The following is a 16,802-nucleotide window of genomic DNA, read 5'->3' as shown; positions in this document are numbered from 1 at the left end:
AACAACTCCTCTCACCTCCTGCATGAGACTGTAAGCAGCTCCTTCAGCAACAAGCTGCTACTCCCACCATGTAAGAAGGAGCGCTACCACAGCTGTCAGACTCTTTAACACCACCTTTTATTTATATATTTCTCATTTATGAGTGATTTCTTATCCACCACGTGTAGACAAGCTGCTGTGACAAGTGGATTTCCCTCACTGTCACTGTGGGATCATCGAAGTCTATCTTATCTTAACTGGAAGGGGTTCGGTGTGTGTGTGATGCCCCCTTTATCTGCCTCTGATTTGACTCCTGATAACATTGCTTTACCACAAGGTGGCAATGTTGTCAAAATGATCTTAATGTGGTGCACAAAAAAAGTGACCAGAGTGAGGTTGCTGTTCTCAAATGCATTTAATAATTCATCATGTGTCCAAAAAGAAAAAAAAAATTATAACACTCACAGTACTAACACAGTAAAAATAAATACAAGTAATGTTTCTGATAAAAAACAGTAGCCCTTTTTATTTGGAAACGCGCAGCAGACAAACCGATGAGAACTCATGCTACACACAGTTGCTTTCTAGAGAATCTCTGCTACATATTTCTTTTTCTTTTTTTTTTAACTAGGAAACAGAACAGAAAACCAAAAAAACTACACACAGCCATCTGCCCTGATTGAAGGGTTCAACACTACATCTTGGAGAGAATCAGGAGCTTGTGCTCTCACATGCCAGTGAAAAACGACGACATTCACTCCACTCAGCTGCTCATTACAGTGTCAGAAAAAACCCATGTATTACAAAAAATTAAACACAATATCAAATTTAAACATCAGTGCAATTAAACCCTGACCCCGTTGGCTCTACCAACAAAAGCATGCAAGTCGAATTACTCTATGAATCACTCTTATATACAATAGGTCTGCTTACTTTCAGCGCAGCCGTATTCACAAACTACCTAGCTAGGCCTAATCAAAGGAAAAAGCAACTGTTAATCTCAACAACAATACCAATTAGATACTATTCAGATACTGAAGCTTTACTAAGGTTTCCTGTGTCTCTGTCGTGCAGTCGTGTTGTGTTTTGTGGAAGTCTTCGTTATTTCTGCAGGATGTCTGAGCACACATGTATTGTTTGTGAGACATTTGATATAATTTGTGGATATATATATGTATATATAGTCAGACAGGACATTCCTGTGGGATGTTATTGCTCCTTCCTAATCCAAAGCTTCAACATCTGTCTCTTTTCTTCTTGTGTCTGTCCTTTGCTTGCCTGAATGTCAGCTATCAAACCTGCGCCTCTCTGTCCCCCACTCACTCGCTCTGTCTTGCTCTGTGTCTCTTTCTCTCTCACACACACACACACACACACACACACACACACACACACACACACACACACACACGTAAACATCCACATTGCATGCACAGGTTCTCGTTTCAGGCTCTGCAGCCTCCTGCAGGTCCCCAGTTCCCTGGATTTAATGTATTCATCAGAAACAGACACTGAGTGAGGGGAGGGAGCAGATTAAAGCCCTACAGTACATCATGATAAGGACTGCAGTATTTTCTGCTGCAAGACAACCTTAAAACACCCTTCGTCTGAAAAAGAAAAAAAAAAACAGCTTTTACTGTAGGCTAAGTTTGAAACCAGGACAGGGAAAGCGGGGGGGAAAAATGCAGGCTACTTCTTAGAATCTAAAATTAAACACCATCTCATCGTATCTGTACATTTCCCGAGATAATCTCCCCTGGAAGCTAACCGCACACCCTCAGAGAAATCCAAATGTGTCTGGTATGAGCATCTGCTGTTAACCTTACTAAATATGACAAATTCAAAAGGAAGACTCGATGATATTGCTGCCTCTCCGTTTTGAGTCTCACAATCTCCAGCTTCCATCCTGTCAGGCCCAGCTACAGCCACAAAACAACCCTCCGTAAGACCTGCTGCTGCTGCTGCTGCTGCTGCTGTGTAATTTTGGAACCATCAAATGTCTAGTGGATATGAGGAAAAATAACTGTGCTAGTCATATTTCACCTGCTTCCTCTTCTTCTACCTCCCTTCTTGCATCTATGCATTTGGTAGAGTTGGACTAGGAAGTGGTTGGATGACCATGGGTGAAATGTTTAGTGTCTTTTACAGCGCAAGAGTCTAATAAACCTCATTATGAAAAATCAGCTCAGTAAAGCAGGAGGCCACAGGGTATATTTCCAGCCATTTAGATAAAAAGTCCTTTTCTCCACTGCCGCTCCACTGAGGTGAGAGGGGGTGGAGGGGGGCTCTCTGGGTCACATGATGGTGCAGCGATTCCTCTGTAGCGCCCCCTGCAGACGGATGGAGGTGTGGTTCTGGCGCATGCCCCGTGCCACGGCGATGCCCAGCAGCTCCTTGAAGAGCAGGACCACGTGCCAGTTAAATTTGGCAGAGCACTCCACATAACCGCATTTCCAGGTCTTCTTCACCAGGACCGACACTGCCCTGCGAGGCATGAAGCGCTGCCGCTGCAGATCTCGCTTGTTGCCCACCACGAGGATTGGCACCTCGCTGCTGCTGCCTTCCCTGCAGGAGCAAAAAGAACAAAACAAAGCGTAAATAAAATGATGGATTTCGACAGTTATCATCTTTATGTTTGCCACAGTGGTTGGCAGGGTGTGTGCAAGATGTCTGTGTGCAGTTTTTCCTGCTTTCTGAGGTGTGCGGGGGCGGACTGGAGGATTACAGCTCACAGGCTCAAGGGGCCTCCCACCACACTCTGCAGTGACTGGTTTACAGCATTATGAAGTGTGAAAGCCAGAGGTAGGCATAAATTAGTGATTCAAGTCTTGTGTTTGTAATCCTACAGTGTTAATGAACGACACATCCAGGAGGACGCCATCGAGTCCATTGGTTTCCAGTAGCAGCTGATTGGTGGTGCTTTGGAAAATCCAATCTGCTGTTCTGCTTAAAAAGGAGAGGATGGTGGAGGGGAAAGTGGTTCTTAGAGGAAATCCTGGACTGTTGAGCAAATACAATGAAGGAAAGAAGGCTGAGATTAATTTTTATTTTGAAGGCTTTCTGTTTTTACGGTTGCCAAATGCAGTGGCAGGGTCAAGTTAAAGTCACTGAGGGCTATTAAATCTGGTATATTATAAAACTTGAAGGAGCACAAGGCATCTGCTGACTTGCAGAGTTCAATGTCAGTAGAGGTATAAGTCGATAAAACTGCTGCATTAACAATTCACCCTTCCTCTTACAAAGCCTTCTTTTTTGTCACATCGAGCCTTGTCTTGTGACAAGAACTTGCATACTTTTGCATATTTGCCCGTCTGCCTTGACAGATTGGACGGATATCTCGACAGAGAGGAAGACACAAAGGGAGAAACACACAGTACAGTTTTCATCTCAAGTTCTTTAAGACGTGGATCGCTGTAATCGTCTCACTTTTCTCCTTTTCACAGGTTCACATAACAGACTTAAAAATATCTTCCCTCGCTCATCCACACTCGAGTATTTTAGCAGAAGGAGATGTATTGTATGTGTGCGAGTCTGCATGCATCTGTGCCCTGGGCTTCATGCTATAGAGGGTTAGGTTATTATGGTTTTGAGTGAAGGTTTTTTAAAGATAAGAATAAACAGGCACTCTTTATAGCTGACATCTACAGGACAGCCACACTATGCTGCAACAGCCTCCATTATTCATGACTGCAGTTAATATACAGTATCTGTCCCTTCTCCGCTCTTTCCTACCCTCTTCCAGTCTGACCATAGATCTTTGTCCTTTGATTACACATCTCCCCTGTTTTCCATTCCTCTCGCATTCACCCTCCCTCGCTCCCTTCTCCCAGGTGCTGGTGATAATGGTTTTTCTGTCATGGACCATAAACATTCATGGCAACACATTTGGAACCATGGGAAGGTGAAGGCGATCTGCGCAGTGGCATTTTGGACATGTACAACAGCAGAACAAACGAGGCCACTGATTGCACCTTTCAGTATGTAAAAATATGCAGGCGGGATGCAGTGAGGCTGATAGAGCAGGTGATGTTGGGTCCTTTTTTTGCTCTTGTATTGATTCAAACCCTGACTTGTACTGGATCTTCCCCTGGTTCTTCTCTATTCTGTTCATTAAAGGCAGAAATATCCTAAAATTATCTTTTAAAAAATCAAGCTCTTGTGCAGAAATGTCAGAATCAGTTGTCATTACTAAACTATCAGCATGCAGGGAGGAGTGTGTTGAATTAAAAGATACACCACGAGCAGACTATCTATCACTGTCACACTGTCACAAACGTGTAATTGTACTCGCTTTGTGGCCCGGGCTGTGAAATTGCATGGTGTCTCCAGATGCGTGACACGGGTGATGTTATTAGAAATCACATGTGAGAGTTAACACGCTGTCAGCGGATGACCATACCTGTGTTCCACTATCTGCTGCCTGATCATCTTGACATATTCAAAGCTCTCCACGCAGCAGATGTCGTACACCAGGATGTAGGCGTTGGCATTGCGAACACCTCTGCAGCGCAAATCCAGCCACTCCTACAGGACAGACATGCAGAGAGAAAATACATAAATATACAAACATAGCAGTGGCTCTAGACTGAAATATCTCAACAACTGATGATCCTCTGACTTTTTATCCAACACCACCTGTAAGTAAAACATTTTTTTTATCCTGTGAAATATCTCAACATCTACTAGATGTAAAGTAAAGACTGTCCTGAGCGCCATCATGACGTCAATATTTGTGGTTTTGAGCAACATGACAACTTTTGGATAGATTGCCAGGACCAAATCCAATCTCTTATCTGTCCAACTTTGTTTATGTCTGAATGCCTGCATAACTTAAGATATTAAAAGAGTTAAGAATTATAGTTCATGAAAACATTCAAAGAAACATTATCAACAGAACTTGAAGAGGTAACAACGATGATGTTATGTGTCAAAATGTGTCTATACATAGGATCAGCTTGCACTTTCTTGCAGCACCACTTCACTTATGCCTCGAGTGAGTCACTGTAGCATTGAGTCTGCCCTCAGTCCAACATGAAGGCAAAGATGTAGAGAACTGGGTTTACAGACAGGGAAAAGGGACAGAGGTGTTGTGAGCCAACCCTGGCTTCAGCAGAGCCGGAGTAAACAACAAACACCTTGAATCACCCCAAAATCATCTGCTCTGATCCGGAGCTTTGTACTGGCAGAAGTAGAGCAATTTTGGGGATAAAAAAAAATTGATTTGTCTTAACTCACACTTCTCAACCTGTCTGCAGCTGCGATGATGCAACTATTTATACAGAGAAAGGACAAAAAAAATGAGACTGCTTGCAGAAAAACAGTAAGCAAGAAAGTGACTAAATGTTAAGTAAAATACGTATGTTCCAGTTATCGGTTGTACTTAATTGATCCAAACAAGGGTTGGTCTGCTTGTCGCCTTGTTGACAGACCCGACAAAGTATAAATTTAGACAAATCACCATCAAATCAATCAAATCGCAGCAGGATCTGTTAGTAAGTACTACTCACTCACGCGAATAAACATAAATGATCCTGCAGTCATATCGTAACCACTTGGCAGTATTGTAATGAAAGTTTGGTAAATTAGAAAACTACACATTTTTGAAGACATTGCAAGGTTTATTACATGTTTAACTATAACCAATCTGGAGGGGGTGAGGAGGTGAAATACTGCCCCCTATATTTTTGGAGCCAGAAATTACACACAGTTCCTTTAAACTCCTACTTTCTCAAACGTTAGCACGATACCACGCTGAACTAAGATGGTGAACGTGGCAAATATTATCCGCTTAACATCATGTTAGCATTTAGTTTAGTTTATTTAACACAATAAAAGCACATTTGAGCAATTTTAACATTTAGCTGAAAGTGATGCTGTTCCAACAGCCACACAGATCCGCCAACGTGTGGTGCACATACCAACAGAGGACAATAATAGTAGAGAGCAGCCAGCTGAATAGCATGTGGTGTGTGTTTATGTAATTATGCTAAAGCATTTTGGCTAAAAAGTCAGTTTGCCTGCCTCTACTGCTCAGCGAATGTGAATTGTTCAAGCTGACATGGCTCTGGAAGCCTCACAGCTTCGAAGAAAATCATAAAACATGGTGACTGCTCAGCAGTAAGCACTGATCGGTGAGTCCTAGCAGTGTTCAAGGACAATGACAGAGGTTACAGCTCATAAGAGATAAGCAAACAGAGGAAAGAGGAGCACATACAACTGTTTAACTGTTGCTGTTGCTTGGTTAAGCTTCGTGATGCAGTAATTAGTTTCAAACTGTACTAAAAACACACGGCATGAGTAGGTACATTTGCACCTTACTGTGGGATCTGTCGCTGCAACAGAAACACGCTGATCAATTCTTCGATCCATGCTGTGTTTCCCAGAGCTCTTGCCAAACCCATCCGCCACAGCCTGTGACAACATGCAATGAATTTATGAGCATTTGATCAGATAAAAGACAGAGAGGAAAACGGAGGAACTTCAGGACGGCTGAGGGATGGAAATGAGAAAACGAACGCTGAGAGAGAATGTCAAAAAGTGGAAAAACAGCCGCAGCAGTGGATCAAGGGATGAACAGACAGGGTGTCAACATAACCTCTGTGGTGCACACACACTCTGCTAATGAAGGGTCTGGAGACTCTGAAGCTGTCAGGAACTGTGTGCAGGTTAAGTCAATTCAGTCCAATTCTGTTTTATTCTCGTTATAATTTAGCAGACAAGCAAGCAGACAATACTCTACTCTAAAAACTGTAAACTGTAATGCAGCAGAGATATACAGAGGTCATGTCAAAGTGCTGGACTCACTTTCAGTAATAGCAGATTGGTCTGTTGCTGTCCTTGTGAACTGTGTGTCAACTCATTTAACAGTTTTGTTTCTGCAGTGTTGTATTGGTGGTCTAGTTTGGTTGAGGTTGTGTAATTTTGTGTGGATCCTTTAGGAGTTTAATCTCTTAACAGCTTAACCTTAAAACACCAACATAATCCGTATATGACGGCTGCTGAAGTTGTTTATTTCTAGTGATGTGTCGGTCGCGAACGATCCGGTTCTAAGAGCCGGCTCCTCGAAGTGAACGACAGGAGCTGGCTCCTCGTTGGGAGTTGATTTTGTTTTTTTCCCCCTTCTGTGCCTCACTGTCTCCTCTCCCTGACACTCTCCCTCATGCCATGCCTGTTCTCACACATCTTGACCAATCACGTTCGGCTTTCAATTAACAAAGTGGAAGAAAAAAAAACTAGCGGGGAAAAACCTTTTTTTTCTCCACTTTTTTTGTGTGAAAGCTGCACGTAATTGGTGAAATTATGTATAGCAGCATCCAAGGCAGGGGTGACAGACACACACACACACACACACAGAGCGGTCGCGGAGGACAAACACGACAGGAGGGAGACGAGAGACGTTATTTATTACATTATTGCATTATTTTGGTTGATAAATTAATTAAATAGTTAGTACGTTTTATTTATATAGCACATTTTTACACCGCATGCACTGACCAAAGTGCTTTACAATGTCAAAAATAAAATAAAATATAATAACATTTAAAGATATAAAATAATAATAACAGCAATAATAACAAAATAATAATAATAATTAATTAATAAAACCAATTAATAAAATGTGAGGAGCCGTTTGGGAGCCGAAAGAGCCGGCTCCTTATACTATGCAGAGCCAAAAGAACCGGCTCTCCAAAAAGAGACGAAATTCCCATCACTATCTATTTCATATATTGTCATGATTTTCAAAGCTGTCCTGCTCATCGTAGTAAATAATTTAGCTTTGTGTGTTCTCTGACTGCTGCACCTGCACAGGCACAGATGATTTGCCGTCTCTTGAGCTCTGTTTGTTCCACTGTGCTGCTTTGAAAAGTGCTGATTATCAGACCTCTCTTCATTTTTATGCCTCTAATTAGCATGGAGCTAACGTGACCCTGGTTCGTAGCAGCTCTTCCAGCGATGACTGATCTGATGGAAGTAATTTTCCATGTGTTGTTTACGTTTTGTTCTACCTCCTGCAACAGCTTGTGCAACTCGAAATAGGAGCGTGAGAGATATCTAATTACTTTGCTCTCAAGGTTGGAGAAGGAAAATATGCTTTTCAAATCAACATGCTTTACAGGCAATCTGCTCAAACAAGATCAGCTGATAATGTACAGTAAGACAGGGGTGGCTAAGGGAGCAAGGCGGTGATCAGTGTAACTTCTAATGATGACAACATTAACACATCTGTGTCAGTGAGGAATAATTTGCCTTATTCAATTTGGAAGGTAGCGTTTGTGTCTAGGTGAGTGTGAGGAAACAGCCTCACACATTGGCAGGGAGATAATGAAGCCGATGTGGCCTGTGAAGATCGCTGCCATCAAAATTGAAAGAGAAAGCAGAGGAAGGGAGGAAGTAAGGGGGCACTGGTATAAATGTGATTATTTTCCTGTCTCTCTCCAGAGAGGCAGGGAAAAATATGCCACAGAAGAAATGATTTCTACTGTAGAGGGTTCAATACAACAACAACCTTTGGAAAATACGCATAGAGATAACACAACATATCATCACAGGTAATCCTTTTCTGGTAATTGAGGCAATTGTCAACGTGAGATGCACACATTGGCTTCAGTTGCAGCCTCACATCCCTGTCAGGCTAAAAATAGCAGCTTGTGTTCTCATCTCATATCTCTTTGTCATCCAAGTCCTGTTTTTAAATGTGGAGGAGGGGCTAGAAACAGCAACACCACTTCTTCAAAAAACCCAAACACGTGAGGCGAAACACAAAAGAAAAAGAAGAAGAAGAAGAGTGCAGCAAATGCATTTAAGATGCATGTGTGGGCATGTTTATTTGTGTGCGCTCGCGGAGACGGGAGAGTGTGCTCGTGGAAGCGTGAATGTGAAAGTGTGGTGCCACTGTCTGCATCCACCAGTCGGTCTTCTTGACAAAAAGAGCATCTCGTCCTTCGCTCCTCAAGAGCCAAACAGAACACGTCTCCGTGACAACCGCAGGCCCGTCATGTCTCCTGATATTAACGGGGGCAGCTTAACTGAAATGAGTGGTTGTGATGGATCAATACTCAAGCACAGGAGGGAGGCCGGCGTAACCTGGTGGGGGGAAGGGTGCTGAGCAATTAGAGATATGTCACACATAGGCCACGCTGGCTGATTTACAATTAAAATCTATTACATCCCCTGGGGATGAAACTCACATTACTTAATGCTGACCTGTACCGGGCAACCATTAAATCTGTAGGATTTATGTTTGGGGGTTTTTTTGAGTCATGGAGAGGATCTATTGCTGGTGTCTTGCGCCCAATCACTAAATGTTACTTATAAAAGGATCAATACGGCAAATATAGTCACAAATTATTGATTTAAGGAGCTAACACCACTTCACACAAGTTGAAGGAAGCTAAGGCTCGATGAGAAGACTGACACCACTAAAGGTGAGCTGAGCTTAGTAGACTGGTTAGTTCTAGCCCATTCTAAGACGGACATTTTAACATGGGATCTATACTGTAGCCAGCGTCAAGTGGGCAGTTTTTGTCACCTCCACACTGGCTTCACTTCACAGCCACAGATGTTGCTGCTTGGTTCTGTCCAAAAAAGTGAAAGAAAACCCACCTACCAGCACCTCTATAGCTAATGTTAATGTCCCATTTGTTGGATCTGTATAAAAACAAATGGTAAAATGACCATTTGTGGTTTTACAGAAGGTTTTGTGTCTTGGAGCAGTGATCTCTTTTTTTATGGATTACATAAACAAGATAACATTTTTTTTTTTCATTTCACTGTTAGGCAGATTTTGTTTCTTTTAAACAGAACCAGGTTAACTGTTTCCCCTTGTTTTAAGTCTTTATGTCTATTTTTATTATTTTGTGCTAATTTTGTCATCTAACTTTTGGAAAGAAGGCAAACAAGTGTATTTCCAAAAATGTTGAATTGGTTACAATTCATTTCAATGTTTCTATTGTAAGAACACAGAAGGATTCATTTCACTTACAGCTGTCAGCTGTCTACAAAGACACCAATAAAACTAGCAACTGATGCAAGCAAAACACTTGGACACACAAACACGTAAATAGTTTGTACGCCTCGCCTCATGCTGGTTTCGCAGATGCACACATCATATTTCTCCAGCGTGAGAGTCAAAACTACACAAAGCGTGACACGACATGCAATAATTGTTATTAGACACAGTATCGACAGAGATAACTGAGAAAAATGTCCAGAAAGAGCAGGAAGGGGGAGAGGGAGTATTTCATGTGGGAGGAAGTCATGGAGATACGCGATGGCAAGAACAAAAAAAAAGAAAAGAAAAGAAAAAGAACAAGATAAATCATTGCTGAATCCCCTGTCAGGCTTAAATCCATCTGTCATCACATCCTATTGACATACTGTTACAGATGCTCTCTCAACGCAACGCTATCAGCAACAGACAGGAATACCGCTAAAGCAAACAAATCATTACACCTTCACGGCTTCACAGTAAGATAATAGGAGTCTTGACTGTCTCCAGTGTTGGAAAGAATAAAAATGGCTATGGTCTATGTGGTTAAAATGAGGTCACAATAGCCTGCCAGAACATTACTCTTCTTCTTCTTTCAAATACAATCTGAACTGATGAGAAATTGCCACGCTGCATAAGCATGGAGGCGTATTGACTCACTCCATTCTGCAGCTTGTTCATCACAAATTTCAGAGGACATTATAAAACCTCATTTGGTAACCCTTTACTATGACGCTGTCCATTAAACTCTGTCTAACCTTTCTAATTGACTGCAGAAAATGCCTACTGTCCCCTCAGTATTCCAAGCAGGGAACTGCGCTTTAATTCAATCTGCTGTGTGGCGCAAGTAAATTTCAATCAGGTTCATTTCGTGCCGCTCATTGTGTCCACTGCCCCTGACCCAGGATACATCTCTCTGCCCACGGGGGGGGGGAATACAGAGCAGAACCGGTGAGTCAAAGAAATGCCCCGTGGATCATCATAGTGGCTGCTCGTCGCCAGACAAAGCAAAAGCTTCTGAACAAGCACAGGACATAACAGAATAGAAAAGGTACAACGGGCCTCTTAGGGTCGTTCCTTTAGCAAATGATTAACCATAAATCTATCTGATAGAAATGTTGTGGCAGCACTCGGCTCATGGTTTCCTCTGCCTGTGTGCCTTCAACAAAAAGGCTGCTCTACACTCTGAAACGAGCATGAAATGTTCACACTGTATGATACAGCATGATATCAAGCTGTGTGCGCTTGAAAGCTTTCTCATGTGACTCAACCCTTTCAGACACTCACGCACACCAACTCATGAGATTCATCCCGCTTTTTCCTCACACCAGCCGACACGTTCCCCGGTGGGGGTTAAACACATCATTTAGCAGAAGGAGAAACTAACTCAATCCGTCTTTACGGACGGTCTCTGTGGGCAGGGAAGAATAGAGCACTCTGCAGACCTCTTAACACTCTCAAACAAAATGTTTAATCTAGTAGAACAGCTACATGTAATTCTGCAGAAGCCCTGACAGGATGATCGCTCTGGCCCTCTCAGCCTGCCTGTCTGATGTTTTCTGTGTTAACGCCAGACTTCCAGAGCGCACAGCAAACCAACACTTTTTTTTTTTTTTTTTTTTGTCTCCTCCTTGGCCTGATCTCATTTTCTCAGTGGCACCTCTTCTGTGTAGCTATGTCTGACACTGAAGGGGAAAGAAGGAGGGAAATGTTCAGCAGCAGCAGCTGAAGCAGCAGCAGAGTCAGGTGTGGTGACCTTGGAGATTTCTATCTTGAAAAGCATCGCAGCCTCTCCACCTGGGAGGCTGCGATGGGCAGCAGTCAAAAACACACCTCTGAGTCAATACAGCTCGGAGTGGTGCACGTTGTTTAAAAACCTAAGAGCCTTTCACACTCAAACACACATGAAATTCATACTTTTTTCTCTTTTTTTGCACTTTTTTGACTAAAAACAACACTCACATGTACCTTGAAACAAATTTTGGTCACTCTTCTCCATACAGGTTGTGAAGAGATCCCATCCCACCTCAATCTAAGTGACCTGGGATAATATTCCCAGAACAAACAGGCTCACAAGATACCAGTATTTGGAGAAAAAGACCAGAGACAACATAAATTACAAATGATACTGATGTTTTTCCAAACTTTGAACAACCAGCACACATGTACAAATGTATAAGTTGGATATCAAGTGGATATCTTCCAAAGTTTTAACATTCTGGTATAAAATTCCTTCTTTGTCTCATCATATTCAACTTTAAAATCCATATTTGCACAGAATAAAAAGCCAGTATGGACAAGAAAAACAACTCTAGCATCCAATAATGCTTTAATATGCGTAATATGAGCATTTGGTGTTGTTTTAAGACAGACTCAAACTCCCAGAGATGAAAATCTACAACAAAGCTTTATATAATTCCTCATTATCCCCTATTCTTGGCGGATACAGAGCAACAGATCTGCTTTCCAAAGTGACTACAAACCTTGGGCATTTGGAGCTACACTACACTGCTTTTTTTTTTTTTTTGCTATGATCCTGCAATCAGATGTGTCTCTGACTAATGAGGTGTGGCATATGACCTGTGGCCATGAATAAAAGGCCAGTCTGTTCTATTTTTAAATTGGAGAGGAGGTTTAACCAGGTGCTGTGGCTGTACGCCTGCAGCACAAACCTTTGCTATTATTTTATGTGCATGTGAGCCAAGACAGTCACCACTGCCATCAACTTGATCTGCATATATTTGCTCTGGGTTCAGGATCCTGCAGAGGACATGTCATGATTTATAGACAGCAATATGCAAGCTGGCTTTCTTTCTCCTCCCCCCCGTGATGGGGGGTGAAGGAGAGAGAGAGAGAGTTTACAACGTCAAAGTGAAGCTCTCCTTTACAGGCTTTAAGTCAGACGGGTCTCCATAGCAACTACTAGACTAGAGACATATGATAGTGATGGAAGAATAAATAAAATGTGTGTCTTTGAAGAATACCATTGGCTGAGAGCAGATGGGTGAAATGACATAAATGTGAAGCCTCTAATAAAGTGAAATCTTTTTGGAGGAGGACATTATACCTGACTGGAGCTTGATGGAAAGGAGGAGATTGGCGGGACGTCCAAAATCTTCAACTCATACATGTTCCCGTTCAGTATGACGGAGGGTCTGTACACATATCTGCTCCTGGTCGGTGTGTACACCTCCGAGAAATCGTTATAGATGAACTGGCGGATTATAGAAGTTTTCCCCACTCCGGGAGCACCGATGACTGCGATACTCAGCGTCTCCACCATTCCTGGAGCACGAGTTGAGCACCATGGACAGCGACGACAACAACGACAGATGTGACCGTCCAGAGGCACAGCTGGCCGCCGCTGTTTGGTTGCTGCTCTGATGGAATTCAAACCTAACCCCACCTCCTCTTTCCTCCTTTTGACAAGCAGCCTCTTAAATCACATGAACCGGGTTCAACTGTGCGTAATAATCGAAACGAGCGGCGAGCAAATCATCGAGCAAAGAGAGGAGAAACTTTATCTCCAGGCTGAGGGATCCATGTCAGCTCGGAGGTTTTCTCAAAAAGAAACCATCATCATGCAGATGGAGGGATTTTCGCTGCCTCCGCAATCGGACGCACGGAGAGAAACTCTTGGTTTTCAGGGGACATCCCCAGGCGACCTCGTCCCCTCAGAGGAAGCGTAAAAGTCCCTGCTTGTTGTCTCCACATGGACATAATCTCGCCCAGTCTAGACTCTGACCTTGTCCAAACGCACAGGAGCCCTCGGTGTCTTCATTGATTATCTCCTCCCGCACCTACTCACTCATTTCCACCGATGCACCACCACCGCGCTCCTCCATCACAGGAGGGAGGACGGGCGCGCAGCCTCCAGCCTCGCAAATAAGCTTCCCACGTGTTTTGAGACCGCAGGCGACCCCATAATCTTGTTTTTTTTTTTTTTTTTTAATTATTCTTCGATGACAGACAGACAGATTCAAGTGCGCGATTCAAAAGAGAAGAGGTGATCCAGGCAGCGTGCAGACGCGCGTTTTTTGTAAAGGCATCTGGAGCCTGTTAACGAGCATTGTGTGTCTGCCGCTGGAGAGACAGGAGATGGTGAACACTGCTCTCTCTCTCTCTCTCTCTCTCTCTCTCTCTCTCTCTCTCTATCTCCTTCTGTCTCTCTCTCTCTCTATCTCCCCTGCCCTGCTCGTCCAATAGGATCATGTCGTGCGCAAGGCGTGTGAAAGCTTTGAGCTCCCATACGCCGCACATAAATTGCAAAGGAGTATAGGCCCACACACTCGCCATACATCATCTCAGTGTGAGGGTCATGGAGAAGCGGCGCAAGGCTGAGCATCATATCTCTCAGGGACACGACTTATTATTGGAGAGGGTCCTCGGGCCAGGGCACCGGGCGATGCTTCCCATCAATCACAGCTGGATGGCAGCATCACAGATCCACTCAGTGACAGGTGTGAGGAGTAAACATGAGGCAGGATGAGGAGCATGAAACCTCGGCTTCATCTCATAGAAACACTTAATAAGACACCGCATGTAAAGGGTTTAAAAGCTGCAAGTAATGAATTTATTAATGGAAAATGTATCGTTTACTAATACAACAACATACAACAGCGTTATTGGTGTTTATCCTCCAACCCTAAGACCCCCTGAGGCCCCAAAGACCACACATTCAATATGTGGAAATGATTTTATGGTGGTTTTATCAAATATAATTACTTACCACTAATACAAAGAGATGCACAATAAGGTCCTTAACATGTAAAAGTAACTATACAGCAGTGTGATAGGAAGAATCTTCTGCACCAAGAGACAAGCAGTTGAATAATGTGTTCATCAATAATGTTACAGCTGGTAAAAGTGGAGCTAATTTCATAAATACTGGGCAGCTAAATCTGTAATAATACATCATGATTTATTAGTTTAATCATATTTTGCATTAAAAATCTGAATCTGCGAAGTAACTGGTAACTTATGTTGAGTACAATAACGGCTTCCAAAAGTATACAGTAGTACACAAAGTACAAGAACCTCAACTTTACTTTGATAAATATATTTAGTTGTGTGGGAGGTCAGAAACTGACCCCAGATCTTCAGGAGCCTCCACAGAAGTCCACAGATTCAGTACATGGTGATTATAGTGGTACAGTAGTTTTATTAAGGTTACTCTGTCATTTGCAACAATAAAGCACAATATGAACTGACACAGGAGAAGGGCCTTGAGTCCTCTAGAGAGGCTTTGTGTCAAAATATATCTAGAATTATTTATTAATTTTGGTTGATATTGTGTACACAGTACATATTTTAGGAGGAACACTGTTTGGTATCTGAGGTAGCATACAGAAGGGGGGCAGTGGCCCACAGGAGTCCACACTCTTCTTTGCTGTTAGAAATGTTAGTAATCCATTAGGATTCATTAGTAATCCATTATGAAAATGATCTTTGTAACAATGCATCAGGTCTGCAGCTGTAAATATTAATAAATGTTTTTTGGACCAGATTCTCTGCAGCCCCTTTTCAAATAAGTGCTCAAACTGTCCGAGAGGGGAGGGGATGAAACACAAAGGTAATATCCTGCTGCAGCAGAAAGACAGAAAGGGTTTACAACCTGGCAACCCAAAAAACATTTTTACAAATGGCTTAGAACCAACCTGTAAATCATCGGTAAATGACTCATTAACTATTTATGGAGCCACTAGTTAAACATATAAACCCTTTATAAAGCAGATAAAGTGGCACTCAAAGGTCGTAAATAAAGCAGCGAGGAGCCTGTTTGCATCATGGACGTCTTAAAGCGAGAAAATGTGATTGATTGCTTATGGCGTCATAGTTTGATGTGAATTTATGTGTTTATTCGCACAGATTGCATGTGACATTTTATCTGTATTCTCTAAATCACTCACTTCATATGTATGTTCGTCCATACACTAGCTTTGTCTTCAAAGACTGCATAGTATTGTGTAGATTATGTGCAGTGCTTCAATGTTTTCAACCTTCAGAAGTCAGAAGTGTATCTTTAATGGACTGTGTCCGTAGCACAGGACTCAGGGCGATAGAAAACCTAAAGGACACTGAGGTCATGTTCTTGTAATTCGTCTGAAAATTTGAGGTTTTAACAACCGAGTTTGCTGAATTATTTAAAGGCTGGTTCCAGCATGTTTTAGACTCAGTAAGTGCAACTACATCACAGAGAGAGTACAAACAACTAATACATTCAACTACTGTACTTAGTGTTATTTTGAGGTACTTATACTCTGTCATCCACTGGTTATAAATCATTTATTAAATATATAAATACTGCTGATTCCTTTTAGGCCAACAAGTGCTTCATGTTGGGAAATAAACTGTAGAGTTAACTATGAAAATCAAAATAAGTTAGGACCTTTTTTTAGCTGTATTTTCAAAATCGTGGCTACAGACTCTGTTTACACTCGTGTAATTCTATCCTCAGTGTAAAAACACAATGATCCCTGGTTAATATTGTTCTTTTCCAAAAATGCAATGCAGCGGCGCCCCCTTTTGGAACATTTTCATCACCCCGGATCGATACAGAACTGTCACCTCTCACAGCTTTGAACGACTGACTTGTTCCTGCTCAGTGAGTCTGCGGCTGACTTTGATCGTTCGCAGAGGAGCAGAGATGTTTGTCTTCTCCATCGGGGGAGATGCGGCGGACGATATCCCTGTTAAGCTTTCCCAAGCAGCTCAGACTTCAAAGACCCTGTCACCGCTTCAGAGGAGCTGTGCTGCCTCAGAGATGCACTCGGCTGTGGATAAACCCAGAGACTTCACTCAGGGTTCAGGGTTGAACAACAGCGAGACTTTGCAT

The 16,802-nt window shown here is 42.5% G+C and overlaps 1 protein-coding gene across 1 annotated transcript; it reads right to left on the bottom strand.

The window, feature by feature from the left end:
• Positions 1-69: 69 nt before the first annotated feature.
• On the bottom strand, positions 70-16,184 carry rasl10a (RAS-like, family 10, member A). The gene is made up of 3 exons (XM_019275619.2): positions 13,035-16,184; positions 4,379-4,503; positions 70-2,544 (listed from the first exon to the last, which is right to left on the bottom strand). Exons 1-3 carry the CDS (start codon positions 13,248-13,250, stop codon positions 2,274-2,276), a joined length of 612 nt encoding a protein of 203 aa, XP_019131164.1. The 5' UTR covers positions 13,251-16,184; the 3' UTR covers positions 70-2,273.
• Between the last annotated feature and the right edge of the window lie 618 nt (positions 16,185-16,802).

Source organism: Larimichthys crocea, chromosome III, assembly GCF_000972845.2.
Source record: "Larimichthys crocea isolate SSNF chromosome III, L_crocea_2.0, whole genome shotgun sequence".
Classification (NCBI taxonomy): domain Eukaryota; kingdom Metazoa; phylum Chordata; class Actinopteri; family Sciaenidae; genus Larimichthys; species Larimichthys crocea.
Note: the sequence above shows the minus strand (reverse complement) of the source record. Positions and strands in the feature narration are given on the sequence as shown.

Coding starts and splice junctions, on each gene's coding strand:
- rasl10a (XM_019275619.2), bottom strand. CDS start 13,250: ATGGTGGAGACGCTGAGTATCGCAGTCATCGGTGCTCCCGGAGTGGGG. Junction 4,504..13,034: donor TTCCATCAAGCTCCAGTCAG/GTATAATGTCCT, acceptor TCTGTCCTGTAG/GAGTGGCTGGATTTGCGCTG. Junction 2,545..4,378: donor CAGCAGATAGTGGAACACAG/GTATGGTCATCC, acceptor TTGCTCCTGCAG/GGAAGGCAGCAGCAGCGAGG.